The sequence below is a fragment of the Mesoplodon densirostris genome, chromosome 18 (assembly GCF_025265405.1).
Source record: "Mesoplodon densirostris isolate mMesDen1 chromosome 18, mMesDen1 primary haplotype, whole genome shotgun sequence".
NCBI classification, from domain to species: Eukaryota; Metazoa; Chordata; class Mammalia; order Artiodactyla; family Ziphiidae; genus Mesoplodon; species Mesoplodon densirostris.
The window spans coordinates 36,390,499-36,417,859 of NC_082678.1; the positions used below are offsets into that span (position 1 = coordinate 36,390,499).

General features: G+C 55.8%; 1 protein-coding gene across 1 annotated transcript; it reads right to left on the reverse strand.

The window, feature by feature from the left end:
• Positions 1 to 206: 206 nt before the first annotated feature.
• On the reverse strand, positions 207 to 17,898 carry GRAP (GRB2 related adaptor protein). The gene is made up of 5 exons (XM_060082434.1): positions 17,821 to 17,898; positions 11,505 to 11,602; positions 7,194 to 7,316; positions 2,388 to 2,556; positions 207 to 392 (listed from the first exon to the last, which is right to left on the reverse strand). The coding sequence occupies exons 1-5, from the start codon at positions 17,896 to 17,898 to the stop codon at positions 207 to 209; spliced, it is 654 nt and encodes a 217-aa protein (XP_059938417.1).
• Positions 17,899 to 27,361: the final 9,463 nt, after the last annotated feature.

Consider the following 27,361-nt stretch of genomic DNA (forward strand, 5'->3'; position numbering starts at 1 on the left):
CCCTAGCCCAGGGGCCCTGAGTGAGGCGGTCTTTTCGGGGCGCTGGACCCGTCCCAGTTGACATGAAGCACAGGAGGCCTGCCGGACAGTCAGTAGGCCCACATTCCAGTCCAAGGCACTGGGCTGGGGGTGTCCGTGTCCTCTCTCTGGACCTCAGTGCCCGGTGGATGGCCGGTCCACTGGCTCTGCCCCTGGGCCCACTTGGGTCACACGTGCACCGGCTGGACGTAGCTCCGCGGGAAGAAGCCGATGCGCCCGCAGAGACGGCCTCGCCACCAGCAGGGGTCAAGGCGCTCCAGGACCTCGATGATGTCACCGCGGCGGAAGCTGAGCTGGGAGGGGTCCTGGGCTGAGAAGTCAAACTGGGCCTGGGCAAAGCAGGCCCGAGGAGGCTGCGAGGAGAGGGAGCCGTCAGTGGGGCCCCTCAGGAGCCCCTGCCGGGCTGTCCCCATGGAGGCCCCAACATAAGCGATTTCCCACAGGTGGAGGGGGTCTTTTGGGCAGAACTGGGGTTGAACTCAGCTCTGTATCCAGGTCCAGATGATGGCCACCCCACCCGTGGGCACCCCGCTGCCCACCCCCTGCATGTCTGCGGCACAGACCCTGTGTCTACACAGGGCACAGCCAGTGTCCTGGCGGCCCAGTAGGGACCACAGGGCCAGTGGTCAAGGGACCTGAATCCTGGGCCTCAGCATGGGACTTTGGTTAGGTCCCTGCCCGTCTCAGGGTCTCTTTCCTGACTCTGCAGCAGCCATGATAACTTTTGACCCCAGGCCCTAGAACCACAGGAACAGGCCTTATAAACTATAAAGTGATGTATGTGTAGCTACGAGCAGTTCACTGCTGTTGCCCTTGGCCAGGCTTCGAGGGCAAGGATGTCACTTTACACTGCTTACCTCTCTCAGGCCTGGTTCCAGTCCCATCTATGCCCCAAGGTGACCTTGGGTGAGTCCCTGCCTTCTGGGGGACTTGGTTCCCTGCCTCCCCCTTCAGATGGCAGCTAGACGAGGGACCCCTGCTGGCACATCAGCCTGGCACCATGAGGGTCACACCCAGCGCCCTGGCCCTGCCTGCCCACCAGGCTCTCTGCCCCAAGCCTGCGGAATCTTATCCGGCACGGGCCGTAGCATCACGGACAGGCTAATTAGCGGTCCTCTGCCCAGGAAGGAAGAGGGGGCGTGGGTCCCAGGAGACTGAGCCAGCTCTGGAGTTGCCCTGCGGGGCCGGTGACCCCAGGGCCAGGCCAGAGCGAGGCGGTGGGTGTTGGGGAGCCCTCCGGCGGCCCCCAGCTCCATCCTGGCCCCCTCACACTTTCCAAGGGCAGAGCTGGCCCAGGCAGCGACGGGAGGGGATGGAGGTCTGAGAGGCAGGCCCGGCGGGGACTGGAGCGAAGAGTCCCTGAGACTGAGCTTAGAGCTGGCCCGGCCCCCAGGGGCAGGCCGAGCAGAGCAGGCTGAGTGCGCTGATGGGACGGAGGGTGCGTGGCAGGGGCAGGGGCTCCTCCTGAGACACTGTTTTCTCCCTGACATATCAGATCCCAGGGTTCACCCTACCGGACCGAGAGGAAACTGAGGCCCAGGTGAGGGAAGAACTGGCCCTAAGGTCACACACGGCGAGGCGGTGGAGTCTAGGAACAGGCAGGACTGGAGCTGCGACCTGGCAGCCCCTCCCCAGGCCTTGGCCACGGCCGTGCTCCCGTCCTCTGCAGAGCTCGAGTTCACTGGGCTGTCCAGGGTCCCGACCTCCAGCCCCAGGCCTTGCCGACACCCCCTCCCAAGTAAAACAGCACGTCGGGCTAATAAGCCCACTGGCTGGTGTCGTCATCCTAATGAGTGTGAGAGCTGGTCTCCGGGGCCCCTGGACAAAAGAGCTGGCTGGCAAATCGCTGTTATTAGGAGGACCAGGGGCGGCCGGACCCCGCTCCACCTGGCCAGGACCTTGCCCACGGGCGCTCACACTGCCCCGCGCCCCACCCCAGGCCAACTCCTGCAGAGCGGAAGCCAGCACGGACCCCACCCGGCAGGTGGCCTTGGGTAGTCACATCACTCCCTGAGCCTCAGTGTCCTACCTGTACGGTGCGGACCAGGAGGCTCCCAGGAGGCTCAGCCGGTGTCAGTACCTTCGCTCATTCAACAAACAACCACTGAGCACCTCCTGGGCTCCACGCACTGCTCCTGGCTGAGAGCCAGCTGGCTCAGTTTGCCCGGGGAGTTTCCACCTGCCCCTTCCCTTCCTTCCCCGCCTCCCCTTTCCCAGCCCTGCGTGTCTCCCTGCAGTGCCCGGGACAGAATTTTAGAAGCTGGGCTGGACCCACCTCCTGCCACGTGGGAAGGGGGGGTCCGGCCCCTGCGGAGAGGCCCCCTCGCCCGCCCGCCCCGCTCACCCACCTTGGCCAGGGGCTCCTCGTCCTGCAGGAAGACCTGCCGCTTCTTGGCGATGGTGCTGGTCCGGTAGAAGGCGACCAGCTCGTTCAGAGAGTTGAACTTCTTCTCCCACAGGTAGTACTTCCCCGAGGCCTCACGCAGCACCTTGAAATGCTGCACCTGATCCCCGTAGCTAGGGGAGAGGACACAGACCACCTCAGGGGGGCCCACGGCGGCTGGGGCCCTCCCCCCATCCCTGCCCCCCGGAACCAGGCCTTTTTCTCTCCAGGTGAGGCTTGGAGTCAGGAGGTGGGGAGGGGGTCCCAGGCCCCACTGACCGGCTCCGTGAAAGACACGGTGAGTCCCCACCTGGCAGTGGAGTGTGGGGTAAAGGATGTGGGCCTTGGACCAGGCCACTTTCTTGCTGTGTGACCTTAAGCAAATCACTTAACTTCTCTGAACTTTGGTTTCCTCATAATACCTCCCTTCTGGGGAAGTGCTCGTGTGCTGGCAACATTAAATGGCTCCTCTGAGAGAGGTGGTCAGCCAGCATCTCTTCTCCCCAATGTCCCCCAGCCTCAGCACTCCTCTCCCTCCCCCACCTCGTCCCCTCCCAGCCCTTACAGTCCCTTGAGGGGTGAGTCCTAAGACCATCCTGCTGCTGGTGTGAGAGGAGCTCAGGCCTGTGGGATGCTTCCTGTCCTTCCCTGCCCCACATCCACTCCCACCTCAAGAACCTTCTATGGCTCCCCATTGCCCTCAGGGCAAAATCTTGAACACCTCAGTCTCAAGTTCTGGCTCTGATGACACATCCAGCCTCATTTCCTTCAAATACTCTCTGATGCCTCCTCTCCCAGCCTTTGCCCAGCCTTGCAACCCACCACCACCAAGTGCCTTCCAGCCCAGCGGAGGGTTTAGCCTGCATCTCTCAGGCTGGCCAGCAGGGCAGAGGGACCTGCCTGGAACACGCGGCACGTTCCAGGCCAGGGCGGGCTGTGCAGGCTTGGGGCAGCCTGAGTTCCTGCAGGCCCACAGTCCAAGTGTTTCTAGGCTGTGGACAGGAGTATGGTGTCCATCCCCCCAGTCGCCCATCCCTGCCTGTGGCTCACTCCCTCCACCTACCAGCCCTGGGGCTGGTGTGCTGCCTTGTTAAAGGTTAAGATGCAAGATTTAAGATAGAGATTTATTCCAGGTAAATACCTTCTGTTCTGTGTGTGTGTCTGGGGTGGGAGGAGGGGGGAATCCTCCCACCCTGCCCAAGTCAAGGAACCAAACCACACAGAACCTCTCTCTCCACTTTCAAGCATGCCTCCAGGCTTCTGCATACATTATTTCTTCCAAATTCTTCTTGAATCAAACTCCTACTCATGCTTCAAGGCCCGCATACAATGGCCCAACCTCTGCAAGCTGCCTCAGGTGCCCTCAGTCAGAGTCGGGGGACTCCTTGGGTTCCCTGGCCCCTTGTACAGCCTGCCTGTAACCCCCATGCCCACCTACCCAGGGGGATGAGGGCTGGGCCTGGCCCCTGGGCTGTCAGTAGACCCCAAGGATGAAGTCAGGCCTGATGCTAGCAGCCACCGGTCCTGCCCAGCAGGTTCTTCTGGCTTGGTGGCAGCAGCAGCAGAGGTGACAGTGGTAGCCCAGGGAGGACAAACAAGGCTGAGGTAAGGTCAGGAGCCTCAGCACCCCACCGCCACCCCCAATCAGGGCCTGTGGACCCCCGGGGTGGAGGCCAGGGTGCTAACTGCCCGCTGGATGATCTCTGGTAGGCATGGCCCGTCTCTAGACTCAGTTTTCCCGTCTGTGAAAAGGGAGGGGGTGGATTCCCTGTCCAGCAGCCTACGTGAGATAGAATCAAACTGACCTTGGGGCTGCTGGTGGAGACAGACTCCTCCTGGGTCTTTAGGCCTCAGGGAAGAAGAGTGGTTCAGGTCACAGAGGGTCAATGGGCTCTAGCTCCACTGTTTTCTGGCTGTGTGACCTTGGGCAAGTTACTGCACGTCTCTGAGCTTTTGTTTCCTTACCTGCACACTGGGCTTCCAGGGTCACTTCCTCCCTGTCTTTGAGGGCATAAAATTGTGTCCCCCCATTCTTTCCTGCTTCATTTTCCCAAGAGCATTTATCATCTTCAAAGATTTTATATATTTTACTAATCATTTAGAAAATTATATATATATACATACATGCATACATACATGTATAAAATTGTCAGTCACCCCAGTAGAACGTGAGTGCCTAAAGGACAGGGAGCTTCATCTGATTTGTTGGTGGTTGAATCCCCAGCACCAGGCACAAGGCCTGGCGCACAGTAGGGGCTCAGCGACCAGGGCAGTAGAGCAAACACATCATTGACTCCAGGGCACCCCTGGCCTGAAAAGAAGTAAAACATCTCACTTGGGAGCAAACCATCATTTCTGACAAGCCCACAGCAGCCTGGATCAGAGTGTGGGGCAAAAGTAACACAGCCCAGGCAGTGCACCCCTGCCCCGGCCCACTGGCCACCAGCTCAGACACGCTCCCAGAGGTGGAGGGGAACAGCCCCCTGTAAACTCGTAAAGGGCAGCCAGCCGTGGCCCCCATCACTCCGTGAGGCAGAACAAGGCCCGTGAACCCCACCTCTGACAGCTTTATGAGGCGTGGCATGAGCGTGCAGGAGATGCCACGCCTAAGTGGTCAGAGTCCCCAGGAGCGCAGCCAGCGAGGGCGGAAATGCTCTCACTTACCGTCACCCAGAAGGGTGGCCATCGGGTCACTGGACTTCATGATGTCCAGGGCTACTATCTCCACGTTGCAGATGAGGACGTTACAGCCGAGGGGGACTGTAACCTGCTGTAAGCTGCTGTAACCTGTAACCTGCTGAGGTTACTCAGCAGGTCCAGGGTAAGGCCAGGACGGGAACTGGGCTTCCCGCCCCCATGTGGCCACTGGCCCTTCTCTAAGAGCCTGGGACCCTGGGGCGTGGGCCAGGAGGCACGGTGTGGCCCTGGGAGGGTCAACATGATGATGATTACATAACTGGGGTTTGGGGAGGACTCACTGTGTGCCAGCATCACACTAAGCACCTTACATAGATGTTCATTCTACAGACGAGGAAACAGGCTGGGGTACCTTGCCCAGGGTTATACAGGAGAAGTACCAGAGCTGAGATTCTTGCTCAAAAGCCCCCCTCCTAGCTGCCCTGAGTCTGTTTCCTGCTCTGATCCCTGCCCAGTGGTCCTCCAAGGGCCCTGAAAGGCCCCCCAGTAAGAGACGATGCACCAGAGTCCGGGCAGGACCCGGTCCGGCCCTGGGGGACGAAACCGAGGCTGGAGGGCGCCACCTGGTGGTCTTGTGTGCACACCACAGCCCTGGGGCCCAAGGTTCCGGTTCTGAGCTGGGGGAGGGGGCTTGGCCAGGATGCCGGGGGTGTGGCGGGGAGGGGGCATGTGCTGGGATTTCTCAGAGGGACACTCCCAGACCCCTTCCCAAGGTAGCATTGGTGCTGGCTCCCCAGAACTGCCTGTCTCCCCTCCTGGTCAGACAAATGCCTTGCTGTCCAAGCCCACCTCTCTCTGCCCCACCTCTGGGTCTTTGCACATGCTGTTCGCTGGGCCTGGCATCCCCTCTCACCTCTTTGTGCAGCAAACTCCTACTCATGCTTCGGGGCCCAGCTCAGATGTCACCTCCTCCACCCTGTGGAGTGTCTGCTGCCACTGAACTTCCCTCAGTTGGGCGTCATGGAGACCCCGGGCCCCCGCTCCCTCTGGACTCCTCCGCTGTCCTGCACACACACACACCCAAAGGTTGAGCCGTCTGGGCTGACCCTGTGCAGGGCATGGCGGGGCTGCACGCTCAGGGAGACGCCAGGAGAGGGCAGGGCGCCGGGGCACCCACAATTTCTGTTCCCTCTGCCTGGAAGCCTCTCCTCCCAGATCCTCACTCCTGGGCCCCAGGCAGCCTCCACCGCCAGGTTCATATCCCTGAACACTGGCTCCTGCTATATTCTTTTGTCTTCTTTTTTCATATGTTCAGTCTGTCTCCCCCACTAAGACATAAACCCCAAAGGGCAGCAACTTTTTTTTTTTCACTGTAATTTCCCAAATCCCTAGAACAGCCTGGCACGTGGCATGTAGCCCAGTGACAATTCCTTGAATTGCTGCACCTAGATCCTACTGTTCCAGGCGCTGGGAGTAGGAAGGACAGAGACCAGCTGGGGCCCTGACCCCTTCACCCCCGACCCCGGTTCCTGCCCCTTCCTTCCAGCCTGGATTCCTCCATTGCCCGATTGTGGCCTTTGGGACTGGGTTCTGAGCTGCCCAGAGGCTGCCACCCTGCTTCCGTGCCAGCCACTACTATAATGGCTCTAAGTAGAATGACTCATATATTCTTTGCAATAACCCATTTTACATGTGAGGAAACAGGCACAGAGAGGTTAAGGGACTTGCCCAAAGTCACACAGTCAGGAAATGGCAGAGCCAGAATCTGAACCCAAGCAGCCTGGCCCCAGGGTCCATCCTGTTAGCTATGTAGCACACAGGGGAACCCTGTCCGGAGCACATCCTGGACACCTGCCCTGGGTGCCCTGCTGCTCTCCCACCCCCAGTCCCACCACATCAACCTCCCCTGGTGACTTGCTGCTCATAGAACAATGGCCGAGCCTTCAGCCCGGAGCTCGAGGCCTCGCAGCCAGCCCAAGCCGCATGGAATCCTCCTGCTCCGAGCCACACCGTGGGGTCTGCATCATCCCCGACCCCCAGAGGGTCGCTTGCTTCCAAGCATCCGTCATTCCCTCCACACCCTGCAAGCCTGTCCCTGGCCACCCTCCTCCACACACCCCAGGTCAGAACTCACTTCACAGAGACAGAGAACTCCCCTGGGGAGCTCTCGCTCTCCCGGATCAGGAAGGCTCCCTGGTGGTTCCGCTTCATCAGAATTTCTTCTGCCAGCTGCCGGGAAATCCTGCCCGAGTACCACCTGCAGAGAGGGGGCAGGTGAGGGCAGGGGAAGCCAGGCTACCCCGCCCCTATGCCAGGCACCCAACACTGCCAGGTCCTCACTGCAGTCCCCAGACACAGGAAATACGACGGCACCCACTTTACCCAGAGAGGCCAAGGTCATGCGCCCAAGGTCACACACCCAAGGTCATGTGCTGTGAAAGGCAGGAGTTGGGCCCAGTCCCAGCATTCTGGCTCCTGAGCCCAAGCATTTCCCACCACACCAGGCAAACACACACCTCGGTGAAGCCCAACTCAGCCAACCCCAGCTGGGCTTTTCCATTTCAGATTCTTAAAAAAATATTTTAAAAGATGACCCCCCCCCCAAAAAAATAGCAGCTTTGATCTGGTGAGGAAGAGTCTCTCCCTGTACCCATTTCACAGATGCACAGACTGAGGCCACCTGGACTTTTTCTCACAGGTTCAAGTCCCTTTTCTTTCTGACCAAACAGAACTGGGTATACAGAAGGTGCCTTGTAAATGCCGAGGGTCTGGCAGGGCCTGGGGGTGAGAGGCTGGGATCCAGCTTCTCTTCCAGCCCTGCCCACTGTGCTCTTTGGGGCTTGCCCACCCTCAGAGGGTCCAGGTGGTCTCTGGCTGGCTTCTTGGACCCCGGATTTGAGCCCAGTCCCTTAATGGTTTGGGTGGGGGAACTGAGGCCCAGAGCAGGTGGAGTCTCCTGGTGGGACCTTGGTGCCCTGAGGGCCACCGGAGCCTCCCTTCCCTGTACAATTTCCCTTCCCTCCTTCAACCGAGCTTCCTGAGTCTGAGCGTGGTCCCGGGCGGATGTGAGGCAGAACTTTTCCTGTTGTATCAGGATGTTGACAGCGAGCCCTCCAGGCCCAGGACAGAGGCTCAGGTGCACACAGCCCTGGTCCTGCTGGTAACCCCACCCGCCAGTCACGTGTGAGCCCTTGCAGTTCCTCCAAGGGTTTTTTACTAACGTGCTTGGCCTGTGTGCGGGGCAGGTTGGGCCCCCGGATGTTCTCAGGTGATGACGGGGGGCAGGAGGACAAACACGCAGCTCAGCTCGGGTGCCGGCTCCCGGGTTCTGGCCACGGGGAGAGCCCGTCGCCCGGGGCGCCAGTAGGGGCAGTGCCACCGGCTCCTTCTCTGCCTGCCTTCCAGTCCGAAATGAAGTCCTGGTCCTGACATGGTGTCTCAGAGCCCCACACCCAGAAGTGAGGTTCTAGCCCATCGTTGCCCCCCAAAGTGGCGGGGACCCTGAGCCCATCTCTGGGCGGGTGGAGGGGAGGCAGTGGAGGTGGGGGCCGAAGGCAGGGCTCCAGGGAACCTCCAAGAGCTCGGCCTGGGTCTCTGGAGTCTGGGAGTCCCGGATGAGGCCTCCAAGCCGGAGGCTGAGCTCAGGGGGCCCCGGAAGGGCGCTCCTCCGGGGAGCCCCCAGCAGGACCCAGGTGCAGTGCTGCCGCAGGGGCAGGGGTCCAACAGGGCCCTGCGTGGGAGTTTCCAAAGAACCCACAAAACTCCACAGGAGGCATCAGCGTGTGGGCGGCTGTCACCCTCAAAGGATTTTGCAAACCGCAGCCTCAAGGAGGCCCGCCCTGCCCCGACCAGGTCCTCGGTGGCGGCTCGGGGACAGGGTGCTGGAGAAGCAGCACTCCCGATGCCCCAGAGCACAGCTCACTCCACGCGTGGACGCCTCGCTTAGTCCCCATTTTACTGATGTGGAAATTGAGGCCCAGGGAAGGGCAGGGATCCCCAAAAGTTGCTCCGCAAGTCTCTGGCCTCTGACTCTCCCCCAGCCCACCCCTCTCCCCCAGCTGCTCTTACGGTTCCCCCATTCCCTCCCAGTGAGCACAGCCGGGGCCCACAGCACTGGCGGCAAATCTCACTCTGCCTCTTGCCAGCTGTATGACCCCAGACAAGCCACTCAACCTCTCTGTGCCGCCACCTCCTTGCCCACAAGACCTTGACGAGAACACCCAGCTCGCAGGGCCCTGGGAAGGAGAAGGGCGCTGCCGCCTGCAGGTGTTCACCGCTGCTGCTGTGAACTCCTCCCACGTGTCACCCATTAGCCTGTCTGCGGCCCTCCCAGCAAACTTCTACTCTACATTCCAGGCCCAGCAGACCACGCCCTCCTCCAGGACGCCCTCCTCCAGGAAGCCCTCCTCCAGGAAGCCCTCCTCAATGCCCACCAGCCACGCGGCTGCATCAGGTGCCTCGGTGACCCCTGCCCGTGAGGCCCAGAGGCTCTGGGAGCAGCTGGTCTGCATCACGCCCCCCCTCCGTGGGCTCCCTGGGCAGGAGGAGGTGACGGTTGAGCTCAGGGAAAGAGTGGCCTGGTGTAAACACGAGGCCCCCTGGGACCCCTGCCCTGCCCCCGCCCCACACCCTGGAGCCCAACAGGCTGAGTCAGGCACAGAGCTGGAATTTCCCCCACTGCTATTTTGGGGCCAGGGCAGGGGCTGAGGTTAGTCAAGGATGCATCTGGGCACGGCCTCAGGCAGGTGAGCATGGGGCCTGACCCCCATCCCTACTCTGTCCCAGACACAAGTGGCCAGAGCCAGCCCCAGGGAGCCCAGGGCCATCGGACACTGGAATCCTCCATGGCTCCCACCTGCCCTGGTGGAGGCTTGCCTGAACCACCAGCCGACAGGCGTGGCCCCAAAGTCTATCAGCTTTTCTTTCCTCCTGAGCAAACGGAAGCCTCTGCTTAGGCTTCTCAGCGGCCTCCCACATCCTCCCACATCCCAACCTCCTGGCTTTCACTGGGTCACAGCCTCCACCTGGAGGCTCCCGCACCCCCCGTGTCCTCCGCTGGCCTGGCCCTGGCCGGGTTCTCGCTGTCTCTCTCCCTTTATGACAGAAAGTCTTTAAGGCCGGAGGACAGGCCCCTGCCCAAGGTCACACAGCCCAGAGGGACCCTGCGGGCCTGGAGTCCAGACAGGGGACCTGGGTGGGTCGGGCCTTTGCTCAACACAGGAAGTCCGAGGTGGTGGCAGCTTTGGAAATAACTTGAAGACAGGTAAAGAGGAAATGACCTCCAGGCCCCATCCTGGCCCTGCACCTCCCTCCCGTCCACCCCACAGCCACACACGGGCCCTGACCTGCCTTCACCTCTGCAGGAGTTCCACTCCCCACCCGGCTCAAATGCCTCCATGGCTCCCACCACCCTCCGCCGGGCGCTTGAGGACCTCCTGCCGGTCCCACTGCCAGAGGTTCTCATTGTTCCCGCTCCCAGGAATGCCCTTCTTTTTTCTCCTTAGCTAACTCCTACACACATGCTTCAAAACCTCACTTGTTGCCACCCCTTCTGAGAAGCCCTCCCTGGTTAATTATCTCGATGCTGACTGCCTTCCCTTGTTATAGTTTCTTTATGTCCTGTCTCTCCCACAGGACACAACTGCTCTGACCCCAGCATCTCATCACGTGTCCCCAGCATCACCCAGGTGGGTCCCCTCAGGCAGTGGCTGGTGTTTGGCGAATGACCGAGCCAGCGACTGTGACCTGGGGCTAGTTCAGCCACCACTCCGTGAATATCCAGTTGGCTTTTCCCAGATTCTTGGCCACTTAGGCCTGTTCTGGGGCTGAGAACAGGGTTTTCAGCACTGGAAGCCTGACGGGGGCTTCCCTGGGCCAGCTGGTCCCAAGCCCGAGGACACCTGGGCTCCTCGTGACTCCCTCTCCGCCCTGTCCCAGACTCTGCTCGGCCCACGTCAGCTCCCCTGCCCACAGGTCTGCCTCCTTCCCGCCCCTCCATGGCCCCTTACTCCCCACCCCGGCACAGGGCTGAGTCGGCCTCTTAGAGGAGCCTTGGCCTTCCTTGTGTTGCAGATAGGGAAACTGAGGAACAGAGAGAGCAGGGGTCTGCCTGAGGCCACACAGCAGCCAGGGGCCCTGCTGGCTGAGCGCCCAGGGCCCTGTCCTATCCAGGGCCCCTACCAGGATGCTCTCCGGTGTCCCAGGTCGTCAGTGTCGTGGCCTGAGCTGGCCCCGACTGCCACCACTTGGGACAAGTCCTCATATCTCTGTCCCCCACCTCTGCTCGGGGAAGAGACGGGGGTCCCCAGACAGATGGCGGGAGGCCGGGCTGAGGACTTGCAGGCAGCTCAGCTCAGCCTGGGCCAGGCTGGGTGTGGACGTTTGGCTTCAGGGCCGGGGGTGAGGGGGGCCCTGTGGACATGCAGGGGTGGGGCCAGCCACTCACGGGTGGGGCTTGACGCGGATGTAGTTCTTGGGGACGAACCCCTCTGCACCCCGGAGCTCGGCCTTGTACCAGTTCTGGTCGTCTTCCATGTTCAAAATCTGTGGGCGGGAGAGACACGGTCACCTGGTCACCTAGGAACAGCTGTCCCCTGCTGAAGGCTTACACCAGCCCTGGGGCCCACTTCCCAGAGGAGAGTGAGGTTGCGGGGTGATTCCATGGTCCGGGGATCACAGAGGAGAATTTGGTTGGTGGGTTGAGCTCAGGGCGGGGAGCTGGAGCCGGACTCTCAGGTCGTGCCACCCGGACCCCCAGGTGCTGGGAGACAGATCCGGGGCCCCTCAGTCCCTGAGCTGTGGCCCTGAGCATGGGGGGCCCACAGCAGTTGATACGAGGCACAGAGCCAGGGGTCGGGGGTAGGTTTGCGGAGGCCCCGCCGAGCGGTGGTCACAGGGTTCACTCGCATTTACAAGCTTCACGTCTGAGCTCAGGGGTGATGATCAGGCGGGGGCTTCAGACACCAGGGGAGCAAACGAGAGGCCTCTGGGCTGCGGCGAGGCCGAGGCCTGGCTGCTCGGGTCGCAGACTCCCCGTTGCCTGCAGGTGGGCTGAGGGGAACCGAAACCTGAGCGGGGTCGGGGGGTCGCTACTGGCGGGCGGGTGGCGGAGGCCGCGGCGAGGGCCGCCAGCAGGATGCTTGGACTCCCTCCCCACTCCCTGGGCAGGCTCGCCATGTGTCACCCCTTCTCACACCAGCCCCCGAGGCCACCTTCACCAAAGCAAAGGCTGGGACAGCAACTCAGATGGTTTGGTTTTGCCAAGAGGAGCTGAGATTTGCCCCCTGGGCCCAGGCCTGGCCCCTCCCTCGTCTGTCTGCCAGGTCCCTTGAGCCCCTCCTTCCTGCTCCTGCAGTCTGGGCCAGACCAGTGTCCCCAGGGACAGCCGGAAGCAGGTGGCTGACTCAGGATAACTTTTGCTGAAAACTAAACAAAACAAAAAACTCCCCCAACTTAATGAGAAAATTAGGGCCTGCGGTCACAGACTCAGTGAAGATTCTTGGGAGCCTCGGGCTCTAGACCACTCTGCCTGCCTCTGACTCTCTCCACAGCCCTGGCCTCAGTTTCCACATCTGTAAAATGGGCACATCTATGGCCTACACGGCACATGGCAGTGTTTTGTGACCTGCAAAATCCTCTGTGGACATGTGGATGTGACATATCTAATCTATCCCAGTTTTGTTTTGGTTTTGTTTTCCTGTCACCTCCACTCCAAGGAAAGACCCAGAAATGTTCTGATTGGTTGTATTAGCTGAATTCTTGCTGTTAACATTGTTCAAAGCCCCCAGACCTTCTGAGACATGGGAATTCCCAACCCTCCCTGAGGTGAAGGCTCACACCTCGGCCTGCCCCTGCTTTGCCCCTGCAGTGCCCTTCTCCTGGGTGCTGTCTTGTGCCACCGTCCCCTGGCCAGTGCGGCCATGGAGCACCTCCTGCGTGCCAGGCACTGTGCCCAGCCCAGTGATATAGCAGGAAGCAGGAGGTCACATTTTAGTGGGCAGAGGCAGACAAGAAACAGGAAGGATACAAGTAAACAAGGTGATTTAATGTTCTGCTACGTGGTCTGAAAATATATGTCAGGATGACATAGAAGGAAGATGCCTGGTTGGGGGCAGGGGGATTGTCAACAGGGGACAGGTGGGGGTGGGCAAGAAAGGCCTCTCTGAGGAGGTGGCACATGAGCTGAGGCCCGAATTACAGGAAGGAATGAGACATGAGAAGATGTGGGGAACAGTGTCCAAGGCAGAGGGAACAGCCAGTGCAAAGGCCCTAAGGTGGGAGCAAGCTCTGTCCCTGGAACAGAAAGGAGGCCCCTGTGTCTGCGGTTGAGGCGGGGCAGTGCTGTGAGCTGAATGGGGAGGGTGAGAGCTTGAAGGTCTTGTGCTCCGGTATTGGGGGGGAAGAGGGGTCCGTGACGAGCAGGCCCAGGTGAGCAGTGAAGGGGGCCTGGATTGGGGCTGCTGAGACGTGGTCAGATCTGGGGTAGGTTTTGGCAGAGCGGCTGACAGGCGAGATACACGAGATGGAGAGGAAGCAGCCGAGACAACCCCAGGCTCTGGGCCTGAGCGCGGGCAGGTGGTCGTGACCGCCAGCTGCTGTGCAACAGCTGTGAGAGGAGGTGGGGAAGCTCAGGGTGGCTGGGTCCGGCCCAAGGTGCACCGGCCATCGCCGTGGAAATGCCAAGAGGCCGTGAGCTCCCTGAGTCTGGGTCCTGGGGGCCAGGCTGTGCATGACGAGGTGGAGGTGAAGCCACCACCCACATCTTTCCTCCTGTGGGGAGCAGCAGGGTCCTGTGCACCCAGAAATGCCTGCTCGTCGGTGAGGGGGGCTTTGTTCCAGGGAAGTGACATTTGGGGCCCCTTGTCCAGAGTGGGTCCACGTGCCACCGGGCTTTCGTCTAAGAGCAGAGCTCAGACTGGAAGAGCAGCATCCTTGCCGGCTCCCAGAGGCTGGGATCTGCGTGTCCGCCGGTCATTGCTGGGCTGGGACAGGCCTGGCCCACAGCCCGTGCGCAGGAAACATGCTCACGAAGGTACAGGTTGTGGAGCTCAGGCACCAGCCCCACCCGCTGTCCCCGGCCCGGGGGAGGGAGAGGGGACACAGGGCGACATTGCAGCCACGTTTTTATGGTTACAGAAATCAGACCCTGGACTAGCATGAGATGGGTGAGGCACTTTGGGTACAAAATTTAAGGGAGCTCCAAAAAAGTCAGGAATCAAGATAAAGAATATTTTAAAGGAATATGTTAAAAAATCAAAATTTCTGAATATGGTCATTAGTTAATAATAATGTATCCATGTTGCTCCATTAATGTAACAAATGTACCAGGTTAATAATATAAAATGTTACCAAGGGTGTGCGTGTGAGTGTGTGTGGGCGGTGGGAGGGGGCGGCAGGGTGTCAGATTGGAATTCCTCTGTACCATCTTCTCGATTTTTCTGTAAATTTCAAACTGTTTTAAAAAGAGTCTATTTAGGGACTTCCCTGGTGGTGCAGTGGTTAAGAATCCGCCTGCCAATGCAGGGGACACAGGTTTGAGCCCTGGTCCGGGAAGATCCCACATGCCACGGAGCAACTAAGCCTATGCACCACAACTACTGAGCCTGCGCTCTAGAGCCCACGAGCCACAACTACTGAGCCCACGTGCCACAACTACTGAAGCCCACGCACCTACAGCCTGTGCTCCTCAACAAGAGAAGCCACCGCAATGAGAAGCCCGCGCACCGCAACGAAGAGTAGCCCCCGCTCGCTGCAACTAGAGAAAGCCCGCATGCAGCAACAAAGACCCAATGGAGCCAAAAATTAATTAATTAATTTTAAAAAATAGTCTATTTAAAATTTATTGCAAAAAACTCCATCAAACTCTTAAATCAGGGGCTTCCCGCGGGGTCCAGTGGTTAGGACTCCAAGCTTCCAATGCAGGGGGCATGGGTTCAATACCTGGCTGGGGAACTAAGATCCTGCATGCCGGGCAGCATGGCCAAAAATTTTTAATATTTTTTTAAATTAAAAGAAAAATCTTAAATCAGGGCAGGCTTTGACCCGGCACCTGTACAGCTGTGAGAGAAAGGACCCTAACTCCACGTATGGCCCTGGAAGGATCACTTGCTCATCTCTGTCCTGTGAGGAAAGGCAGAAGTGTGAACAAGGAAGCGTGACTTGCTCACAGCATGCCTCCCAGGATTGACCACTAGCTCCTCAAGACATTCTTTCTGATGTATTTTTCTAGGCACAAATCCAATGCATGAATGTCAGTTTCCCATCCCTAAAACTAATATCTTTCTTTTTTTTTTTGCAGTATGCGGGCCTCTCACTGTTGTGGCCTCTCCCATTGTGGAGCACAGGCTCCGGACGCGCAGGCTCAGCGGCCACGGCTCACGGGCTCAGCCGCTCCGCGGCATGTGGGATCTGCCCGGACCGGGGCACGAACCCGTGTCCCCTGCATCGGCAGGTGGACTCTCAACCACCGCGCCACCAGGGAAGCCCAAAACTAATATCTATTGATTATGGGTCAGTTGACTCTGTGCATGTTCCTTTGCATTCTGCTTTTTTGCCACTTAACGTTGCTTCATGAGCATTTTTATGTCGTTAAACGTCTCCCTCCCCAAAGAGCATTCTTAGGGGCTGTGTGATATTTTGTGCCGCCCCTGGGCAGGTAGCTAGGGTGAGTCCACACTGCAAACTCACCCACACCCCACAGCCCCACCTGCTGCATTCTCTCCATCCACTCTCCTCCCCTGGCTCTTCGCATGGCTGGGTCCTGCTCATCCTTCAGGTCTCAGCTCAGTTGTCGTCTCTTTTGAGAGACTGCCCTGACCACCCCCCCATCTAAAGCTGTCCCCCTGCCCCACCCTCCCACCCACCCTCTCCATTCCATCTCTCCAGGTGATTTCTTCCACCCATTTATCACCTCCTGACGGCATGCACCCTCTGGAATGTCCGCTCCGGGAGGGCAGGGACTGGGCTTCATCCACTGCTGTGTCCTCAGCACTTAGGACAATGCCTGGTGCTGAGCAGGTGCTCGAGAGCTTGACAAGGGTTTGTTGAATGAAGGAAGGAAAAGGCAGCCCCTCCGGTGGCCTGTCATTCCTTGAAAGGTCCCCTCCTGGGTCTCCACGGACACAAGGAGCAAGTCCCATTGGGGTCTTAGACAGGGTCTCGGCTAACATCTCATTCCTTCCTTCCTTCCTTCCTTCCTTCCTTCCTTCCTTCGACACCCCCGTGTCTTGCTGAGGGCCTGCCCTGTGCCAGGCACTGTTTTATGTCCCTGCCCTCAGGAGACTTGGTTAGAAGCAAACACAGCAGGAGTTGGCCAACGCTCTATCAAAGCTTAGTGGGAAACTTGGCCAATCTTGGGTGGGCAGGGGTGAGCACAGGCATCCAGGAGGGAAGCGGGGATGTCACCGTCTTTACAACACTTGCCTTGGGGGACCCCGCAGATCTACTGCCTCCACCCTGGTTCAGCCCTCTGAGTCTCAGGTAGAACCCACCGGTCACCCCATTCCAAGTTCCCCACTGTTTCACTGCCTCTCAAGCCCCAGAGTCTGGAACTAGAGACTCCAAACTGCTCTCCGATTGGCAAGCGAGGCCTCTGAAACAGACCTCGGTCTCAAGAGTCTCGTGCCCTGGCTAGATGGTGCCAGTGTCAAGCCTGCCCCATCCCCAGCTGGCCACACGTCCACAGGTCCCCCCACCAGCCACTCAGGGGGGCCCAGGGCTGGCATCCCAGCACAGAGAAAGGGGGACATCCTCAAAAAGATGCGGTTCTTCTTGGAACCATCCACCTCCTGACCTAGCCCAGCTGTTCAGTGTCACGGGGTTCAGAATGCAGGTTCCAGAGTCAAAGGACAGGGGTTCACCTCTGACCCCACACCAGGCAAGCTGTGGCGCCTGCCTGTGCCTCATTTAATCACCTGTGAAATGGGGCCTCAGCAGCTTAAATGGATGTTGATGGGCACCACTGAGCTCGGACCTGGGGCTCTGTACGGGGTCAGCACACGGAGGCCCTGTCCCTTCCTGGGCCCCGGCTCAGACTGGAAGCCTCATGCCCACTGCGCCGGTGCAGAGACCGAGGCCCAGGGAAGGGCAGGGGCTTCCTGAGCGTGACTTGGTGGCAGCTCCAGCGCCCGACTTGTGGCACGGCCCCTCCCAGATCAGGGCCCTGAGCTCTGCTTCCAGATGCAGACTTGTAAGCAGGGACATTTCCTGAGAGACAGAGCCCAGGAGCCCATCTGCCTGGGTTGCCCTGGAAGGCATGTCTTCCTCAAGAAGCCACACAAGGGACCTGAGCGGTGTTGAGGCTTATCTTCCCCTTTCTCACCTGCAGGGAAGCTCGTCTGGACCCCTAATCATAGTTGTTTTAGCCCCGATAGGTTAGTGTGTGTACTTAATTCCCAAGACCCTCTCTGTCTCTCTGCATCCGTCTCTGCCTCTTCCTCTCTCTCTCTTTCCCCAGCTGTCTTTTCAAATTCTTTCCTGGGAAACGGTGTTGAATCAACCCCTGCCAAGCACTATGCTGATGTCTCCTTGAATCCTCACAATGGCCCCCAAAGGAGGGATCACTATCTCCCCATTTCCCAAATGGGGAAATTGAGGCTCAGAGGGTGGAGGTGGATTGTCCAGAGTCACAGACTTGATAACTGGAGAAGCTGGGCCCATCTTCCTCCAGAGACTGGACTCTGTTTGGGGGGCTGTCCAGGCCCTGGTTTTAAGCACCCCCCCATCCCATGCGAGGCCAGCTGAGCCGGCTCTGGCCACCCTACCTTGAGTGTGTCCCCCTTGTTGAAGGCCAGCTCATCGCTCTCTGTGGCCTGGAAGCTGTACAGGGCCACGGACTCCATGCCGCTGTCCCCGAGCCCCGGCAGCTGGGCTCTGAGCAGGGCCAGCAGCTTCCTGCTTCCTCTGCAGTCGAGGACCGTCTTCCTTTGTTTTGAGAGCGTGTTTGTGCTTTTGAAGCTGAGACCGAGACTTCCCCTGACAGGAGAAACAGGAAGCAGAGATGTCCCAGAACAGGGCGTGTGAGCCACAGGCCCACCTCAGACCCCAGGGAGTCCCCAGGCAGCCCTGTGAGTGGGTCCTCCTCCTGCACCCACATTACAGATGATAAAACTGAGGATCCAGAGCAGAAACGCTGCAAAGCCATCCCCAGCTCAGACACTGTGTCTTGCAGTCCCAGCCACCACCCCTCATTTGCCGATGTCCCCTCCACAGTTTCTAAGCTCCGATGCCTCCTGTGACTTCCCACTGCCTGCTGCATCGACCCCCAAGCTCCTTGTCTGACAACCAGGGCCCTTCCAAGCCGCTACCCCCACCCCCAGCTCTCCAGACTCATCCTTTGTTACTCCCCTACTGTCTGAACAAACACGAGCTCCAGCCACAGCCAAGAGACACCCCACATGTCCATTTCGTCCTCCAGCCTTTCCACATGGAAGGCCCTCTGCCTGGTGCTCTCTTCCCCTTTCTCTTCCCAGGAGACTCCTATTCATCCATCAAAGCCCAGTTCAGAAGGTGCCTCTTCTGATTTAAACACCGGGCACCTTCAGCAGGATGGCAATCCTAAGGTCAACAAGGACTGAAAATAATCTTGACCTTTGCTTAGGTTTGCTATGGGCAGTGGAATCAGTGTGGCAATTCTGGGACAGGTGTGTGAGTATCGTGGGAAACACCATAAACTACTAAATACAGCAAAGCTGTTTGGAACCAGGGTTCTCTCCAGGGAAGGAGGGAGACCTGGACCTGGAAGGGGAAGGCGAGGAAGAGCCCTGTGTTGTTGGACGGGAATTGGATGAATCAGTGTGAAGTCAGATTGGGTTTTTTCTGTAAAAAAAAGAGTTTTTCTTCCTTCATTTATATCAATAGGGTTACATCATGCTTTCAGATTTTAGTCAATGGATTATGATCTATTACTATTATTATTTAATTTTGATGCTTACATTGTCCCAGATTTGGCCAGTGGGACCCCCCTTCGAGATGTCCCCTTGTCCTTTTGACACATCCCCACCATTCTCTGAGCTCTTCCCATCTCTCTGACGGTAGGTTCACGCTCTTCTAGGACTTCTGCCCCAGCCCTGGAACCAGGCATCTCTGAGGGGTGGAAGATTTTTTATTTATTTATTTTTTTTGTGGTATGCGGGCCTCTCACTGCTGTGGCCTCTCCCATTGCGGAGCACAGGCTCCGGATGCGCAGGCTCAGCAGCCATGGTTCACAGGCCCAGCCGCTCTGCGGCATGTGGGATCCTCCCAGACTGGGGCACGAACCCATGTTCCCTGCATTGGCAGGGGGACTCTCAACCACTGAGCCACCAGGGAGGCCCTGAAGATGGTATTTTTAGTGGAGGATGGTGTTTAGAACCCAGGATTGAGCTGGTGTTGGGTGTGCTCATCAGTACGGAGGTGTCGTTGTTTCCAGGCCCTCTCCGCAGACAGAGGCAAGAAAAAAAAAAAATAATGTATATATATATATATATATATATATATATATATATACATTCATTATATATATATACATATACACAAATTCATTTTATATATATATCACAAATTCATTATATATGTATAAACTCATTATATATATATGTATTTGTATTTTTAGAAATATATTTCCTGTATACTCGGCCATAAACAGGAACGAAATTGGGTCATCTGTAGAGACATGGATGGACCTAGAGACTGTCATACAGAGTGAAGTCAGTCAGAAAGAGAAAAACAAATATCATATATTAACGCATATATGTGGAATCTGAAAAAATTGGTACAGACGATCTTATTTACAAAGCAGAAATAGAGACACAGACGTAGAGAACAAACGTATGGCTACCAAGGGGGAAAGGGGTGGGTGGGATGAATTGGGAGTTGGGATGGATGTATATATACTGTTGATGTTATGTATAGATAACTAATGAGAACCTGCTGTATAGCACAGGGAACTCTACTCAGTGCTCTGTGGTGACCTAAATGAGAAGGAAATCCAAAAAAGAGGGGATATATGTATACGTATAGCTGACTCACTTTGCTGTATAGTATAAAGTAACACAATGTTGTAAAGCACTTATACTCCAATTAAAATATAATACGAATAAATATATCCCCTGTGTCCTGGTGGACAGAGTGAGTCCATATTTCTGTGTCTATCTCTATGTGTATCTATATAGCTATGGATAATATTAGATTAGATTAGTAGATTAAAAACCATGAACTCCATCAGATATGAATCGGTGAATGCAGGTGAGGGGTATGTGGATGTCGTGCCATTCTCACAGCTTTTCTTAGGGTTTGAAAGTTTTCCATGTACAAAGTTGGTAAGATAGATGTGACCCTACAGAGATCTCAAAATTAAAGGTTTAGTTAAAACAAAAAAAAAGTTGAGGGAAAATAAGAGGAAGACTGCAGAAGCCGTCACCTTCCTGGAGCCCCCCGAAAGCCGGGGGCGGGGGTGGTAGCAGCCAAGGCTCAGCCCAGGGCCCATCCTCACCTCTCCCCCAGCACCCCCTGCTCCGTCAGCCCAGACCCCAGGACGACAGGATGTTAGTAGGCGCTTCTTTCCGGCTCCGTTTCAGCTGAGGTTTCAAAGCCTCAGAATGGTGCAGTGAGCGGGGAGATCCACCCCGCCCCAAATCTGAGGTGCCTGGAGGCAAGAGCGAGGAGGGCTCCCCTTCTGAAGCTGAGTGTGTGTCCTCTGGGGCCTGAGGACCTGGGGACTGGCTTATTTTCTGGGGTTTTTTTTTGTTTTTTTTTTGTTTTTTTTTTTGCGGTAAGCGGGCCTCTCACTATTGTGGCCCCTCCCGTTGCGGAGCACAGGCTCCGGACGCGCAGGCTCAGCGGCCATGGCTCATGGGCCCAGCCGCTCTGCGGTACGTGGGATCTTCCCGGACCGGGGCATGAACCCGCGTCCCCTTCATCAGCAGAGGCGGACTCTCAACCACTGCGCCACGAAGGAAGCCCCTTATTTTCTGTTTTTCAAAGAAAAACAGAATTATTCTGTGCCGAGTCAGGTACAAGAAGGTGAGTAGGTCTCCCTAAGGGCTACGGTTTGTAGGCGGCAGAGCTGAGCTGGCCTGCGCCAGAAGCCTGTGCAACGTGGCCCAGAGCCGCTGCAGGGGGTCAGGAGAGCCGCGGGGCTAGGGTGGGCTGCGAGCAGCACATCTTGCTAGGAGGGCACGTGCGCCCAACCCCCCAAGACCACCCAGGACCCCGCAAGTGGGGCTTGACTGGGAGGACCCCTGGTGGGTTTCGCACCCCGACTGAGGGTGGATGCTGGGGCCTAGAATGAGGGGGAGGCAGAGCTGGCAGCTGGGAGGGCGTCGAGACCCATCACGGGCTGCAGCTGGGTCTCTAAGGGAGGCCCGTCAAAAGCCGCCCCCAGGAGGAGAAGTCATTGTTAGCCACTGGCCATGCCAGGCCATGGTGGAACCGGCCACATAAGACTATCTCAGTCCTTAGGCCCTAACCCGCTGTGGCAGGCTGATTACGGCCCAAAGACCTGCAGGGCCGGCCCCCTGGGCCTGCGAGCATTTCGCAGAGGCGATTACACTGAGGATCTCGAGATGGGGAGGTGGGCCCAGGTTACCCAGGTGGGCCCGAAATGTGATCTCAAGTGTCCCATGAGAGGCAGGCAGAAGCAGCAGGTTCCGTGGCCAAAGCAGGATGCCCGTCTGCTGGCTGGGAGACGCCCAACGGGCCGGGAGCCGAGGGCTTCGAGGAGTGCAGCTCAGGAGGCTGAAAAGGCAGGGAAGGGTCTCTGCCCGGGGGCTCCAGGAGGAGCCAGCCCTGCCCAAGCCTTCTCCTGGGGCCAGGGGTGCAGAGCCGGGGCTTCTGGCCTCCAGAAAGGTAGAGAATGATCTTGTGTTGCGAAGCCACTGGAGCTTGTTGTGGCCCATCACAGCAGCCGCAGCAGACACCTCCCCCCCGCCTCGCGCTGGTCCGGGGTGAGTCAGAAATGGAAGCTTGTGACCAGGCCATGAGGACAGACAGCAGGAATTGACCGTCCCCTCCCATTCCAGGCCCAGAGCTGGGGTGGCAGCTCGGGGGACCGCAGTTCAGTGAAGTTGGGGCTCAGTAGTTATGAGACTGGACCAGACCCTCGGATGCTCCAGGGAGGCTTGGTGGGGGCTTTTGTTATCAGACACTGACTGAAACACCCGAGGGACCTCCCTGGGCTCCATCCTGTTGGGGGGAGGGGTGGTTTAGCAGGAGAATGGAGAGAAAACCCGATCATTCGAGAACTGCCCCTGAGCCTTGTCCCGCACCCAGCTCCAGCTTAGGACTTGTGCATGGAACCGTGCCAGGACCTCTGCCTGCAGAGACCAGCACTGACAAAACAAGCTCCAGAGGTCCACCGACCTGCTCCCCATGAAACTCGTGAAAAGTAGGAAAAAAACTAAAAAAATATTCAAAGTTTCTGGAAATGGCCCAAAGGGTAAACAGAAATGAAGAAACATCTGTTCAAGAACAGTTAACGAAAATTTGATAAGAAAGGTGAGAGTCTGTGATATTTGAACCAAAACCACTGCCTCCCTTCAGTCTCCTCCCAGCTCTGTGAGTTAACTCTCCGCTCCAGACTGTCCTGCCCAGAACTTAGAGCTCTTCCCCTCAGACCTAGAACACAGGGCCCCTCCCCAGACCAAGAACACAGGGCCCCTCCCCACACCTAGAACACAGGGCCCCTCCCCCAGCTCCCAGTAGACCTTTCTTCCTGGGAGGAGCAGGGTGTCAGCATTTCTCTTGCTACCCTTGGCCAAGGCTAAGACTCGGGGTGGGGGGCGGTGGGCAGGGGCCCTTCTCATGGAACAGGGCTCCACCCTGAGTGCAGTGCGCTGGGCCTCCTGGCTCCCTGACCATCCTGGCCTGGCTCCACCCTGAGTGCAGTGCGCTCAGCCTCCTGGCACCCTGACCACTCTGGTGGTCCCTCATGCCTCCTCAGGCTGCTGCCCCCACCTCCCCTCTGACCTCAGGTCCTGAAGCAGGGGTGTTACTCAAAGAGCAGCTTGCCATTGTTCCCTGGGTTTTGCCTGGGGATAGAAACCGGCCATAATACGAATAGCTCCCACTCTCTTCCTGAAGGGACTGACCTCATTTGCAACAGAGAGGGAAGAAATTCAAGCCTAACGGTCTCTTAGGAACAGTGGCAGTTCTGCGGAGAGGTAACGCATAGAGGGGAAGAGTGAAGACACAGGCAAAACTGTAGGCTGGCTAGTTTTCAGGAGGCAATTGGGGAATGATCCCAGTAGCAGGAGCCCGTCTGGGGTCAGAACAAATAATCAAATATGGATCACACACTATTCCTTCAAAAAAGCCAGAATTTGACGGGGTTCGTTGGTAGAGCGATTTATGACCCCAGGGTGTTATTGGAAAACAATAGAGAAATGGCAGGAAATTGGTGGAGTTTAACAGCTGATGTGGTCCAGGAAAGAGAGAGAGAGAGAGAGCCTTACCAAATCCCCTGTCATCCCCGATAAACAAAAAAGAATAAAACTTGCCATTTGCAACATCATGGATGAACGCTGAGGGCATTATGCTCAGTGAAACAAGGCAGAGAAAGACAAATACCATATGGTATGATTTCACTTACATGTGGAATCAAAAACACAACAAACAAACAAAACCACCACAACAAAAACCCCAACCTCGTAGATACTGGGGAACAGACTGGTGGTTGCTGGAGATGGAGGGCAGGGGGCGGTGGGGGGGGCGCGGTTAGACGTGGCAAAATGGGTGAAGGGGTCAAAAGGTACAAACTTCCAGTTATAAAACAAGTCATAGGGATGTAATGTCAGCATGGTGACTATAGTTAATAATACTGAATTGCGTATTTGAAAGTTGCTAAGAGAATAGATCTTAAAAGACTTCATCACAAGAATAAATTTTTAAAAAAGTTTTTTAATTGAAGAGAGAACCCTCTTGTCAGCCCAGCAGCTCAGCGTGGCTAAACCAGAACTTCTCTGTTATCCAGTGGTCAGACCACACTTTCCCCAGGAGGTCTGAACCCCTTCCAAGTCTGTCCTTCCTGGGGTACCTTCCCTCAGCACTAGGGTATCATACGGGCACCCCTTATATGACTCTTTAAATATATTTATTTATGTATTTATTTGGCTGTGCCGGGTCTTAGTTGTGGCATGCGAACTCTTAGTTGCAGCATGTGGGATCTAGTTCCCTGACCAGGGATCGAACCCAGGCCCCCTGCATTGGGAGCGCGGAGTCTCAGCCACTGGACCACCAGGGAAGTCCCGTATATGACTCTTTGATCATAGTTAATAATTCATTCTCCAGACTTCTGTTTAAACTGTGGTGTCCAGTCTCCTGATTAGACCCTGACTGCTACTCTCAGCAGATCCTGCACCATTTGGACCTTCTTGAAAAAAACTACTCAGTAATGAAATCTGACCAACCTATGAGGAATTGAAATAAAGAACTCAGAAACAGAAAAGCCGTGAGAAAAGGACTGAAGGTGAGTACTGAATCTCTTGTAACACAGAACTAAAACAAAACTGGGAGATTCAGGGCTGCAGAATAGAATGTGAATATGTTATAAATGTTAACAAAGTGAAAGCAACAGAAGTTGCCGGGGTTCAGTGTAAGAAAAAAAATCCAGTCACCTTATCTTTTGTTGCAGAGAGACACTCATATTTAAATTTTAAATATATGGTTAAAAAAAAACCACTCCAATGTGTTAAAATGACTTTCATAAACTCTATCTTAACCATACAGGGATTCTTTTTAAGGAACTCACTTTTTTTCTCTTTCCTTTCTCCTCTCCTCCCCTCCCTCCCTCTTCTCATTTTATTTTCATTTTGGAACTCACATTTCTTATGGTTAAAAAAATTTATCGCAAATCCAGAATTTATTCAGTTTTACTGTTCTTCTTCATATTCTAAATTGCAATAAAATTAATTTTAAGGTTTTTATTTTAAGAGCAGCATAGGCTGATATCATAGGAGAAAATCTAGATGATTGTATGGTTCCAATTATATGACATTACAGAAAATGTATCAGAAAAAGATCAGTTGTTGACAGGCGTTCAAGGGAGGGAGGGATGAATACATGGAACACAGGGGTTTTGGGGGCAGTGAAACTAATCCATATGGTGTTATAATGGTGAATACATGTCATTATACATTTGTCAAAATCCACAGAAAGTACAACACAAAAAGTGAACCCTAATGTAAACTATGAACTTTATTTAATAATTACATATCAATATTGGCTTATCAATTGCAACAAATGCACCACACTATAATGAAAAAATTTAATAGGAAAATGGGGGAGGGGGGTGTGAGGGGATATATGAGAATTCTCTGTACTTTCTGTTAAATTTTTCTATAAACCTAAAACCGCCACCCCCAATCTATCAATTAATTTAAAACTACACACACAGGACTTCCCTGGCGGTCCAGTGGTTACGATTGTGCGCTTCCACTGCCTGGGGCACGGGCTGGATCCCTGGTGGGGGAAGTTCCACATACGGTGGTGCGACCAAAAAAAAAACATGGATCGCGACCCCAGTCTTTTTTTTTTTTTGCGGTACGCAGGCCTCTCACTGTTGTGGCCTCTCCCGTTGCGAAGCACAGGCTCCAGACGCGCAGGCTCAGCGGCCATGGCTCACGGGCCCAGCCGCTCCGCGGCATGTGGGATCTTGCCGGACCGGGGCACGAACCCACGTTCCCTGCATCGGCAGGCGGACTCTCAACCACTGAGCCACCAGGGAAGCCCAACCCCAGTCTTAATAGTCACATGGGTCCGTCTATTCATTCATCCTGTAGAAGTGAGTGAAGCTGGGTAGAGAGAGTTCTATAACATACTCGTGAAATATATAGTCCCACTTGTGATGATGTTCTACTGCTTATTTTCTTTGTACTTTCTAAATTGCTTGGATTTCTTTCTGTTGAGCGTGTATTACTTTTATAAAAACAAGTCATTATTTAATTTTTCTTTTTTTGCGGTACGCGGGCCTCTCACTGTTGCGGCCTCTCGCGTTGCGGAGCATAGCCTCCGGACGCGCAGGCCCAGCGGCCATGGCTCACAGGCCCAGCCGCTCCGCAGCATGTGGGATCCTCACGGACCAGGGCACGAACCCGTGTCCCCTGCATCGGCAGGCGGACTCTCAACCACTGCGCCACCAGGGAAGCCCCCAAGTCATTATTTAAAGTAAAGAAAAAATTTTAATGAACTAATGTGACATTTCTTGCACCCCAGAGTTTGTGGGCAAATATTCATATATTTTATTTGTGTATGTGTGTTTGCAGGTTAAAAAATTTAAAAGACCACAAAGCTTTATACCAATACCCTTATGCTTATTGATGAGAAATAGGATTATAGGTAGCTTTCTTTAAGTGCAGTTTCTTCTTTTTTTTTCTTCCTCTCTTTTCTTTTTTCTGTATTGTTTAATCACGTCGTTCCTCTGCTCCCACGCTCTCCGTAACACATACCAGCTAAATAAAAATTCTTTAAATTCTGCCAGCTCATTAAATGGCCTCCCCCAGCTCTTGCGGGAGGTCCACAGTTCCGACCTGAGATGAAGTTGGGGGGGGAAACGGGTTCAGAAACTATATGTTATAGTCACGGTATTTAACCTTTACAGGAACCCGTTTTACCGGGGGAGGGATTAAGGAGCAGCCTGGGTAGCGGAGGATCCGGGGATCGAACCTGGGCTACTCCTTGCGCCGCAGCTTCTCTGCCCGCATCCCTCGTTCGGCGGCCGCGTCTGCCCTCCCGCGGCGTCGCTCGGAACTGCAGGCCGCCTTCCTGTCTGAGAAGTGAGGCGGGGTCTGGGGTCCCACGGGGGCCGAGCCACCGGGGCGGGGCCAGGCCAGGGCCGGCGGCCTTTCCCTCACGTCATTCGTGCAACTCTCGGACTTGCACCCCACCTCCCTGAATTAATACTACTTAATAGAACTGAAAATGATTCCATGAACAGATGACTTTTTTTTGAGGACGTCTTTTAAAATGTCAGTAAATGTATTGAAAGGGGGAAGACAATGTTATGAAATGCTGTTGGATACTGTTTCTCACAAAAACCGTGCATGGCCTGCTCTCTGCTCAAATCGGATATTAACTAAGTAACAGAAAAGCGTTCTTTCAAACACATTTTAACATTCCGACCCAGGAGATACATAAAAATGAAACAACAAGTTCACAAAATAATACCCTTATTTTTCTGATATTTTCTATTCTATTTTATTCAATCTACTTTATTTTATTTTTTCCCTCTTTTTTAAAAATTGAAGTAGGGACTTCCCTGGCTGTCCAGTGGTTAAGACTTCATCTTCCAGTGCAGGGGGTGCGGGTTTGATCCCTGGTAGGGGAGCTAGG

What these genes read in the sequence shown, in the direction of transcription:
- GRAP (XM_060082434.1), bottom strand. Translation starts at nt 17,898, where the DNA reads ATGGAGTCCGTGGCCCTGTACAGCTTCCAGGCCACAGAGAGCGATGAG. An exon ending in ACAAGGGGGACACACTCAAG is followed by an intron (nt 11,603 to 17,820) that starts GTAGGGTGGCCA and finishes TCCCGCCCACAG; the next exon opens with ATTTTGAACATGGAAGACGA. An exon ending in ATCCGCGTCAAGCCCCACCC is followed by an intron (nt 7,317 to 11,504) that starts GTGAGTGGCTGG and finishes CCCTCTCTGCAG; the next exon opens with GTGGTACTCGGGCAGGATTT.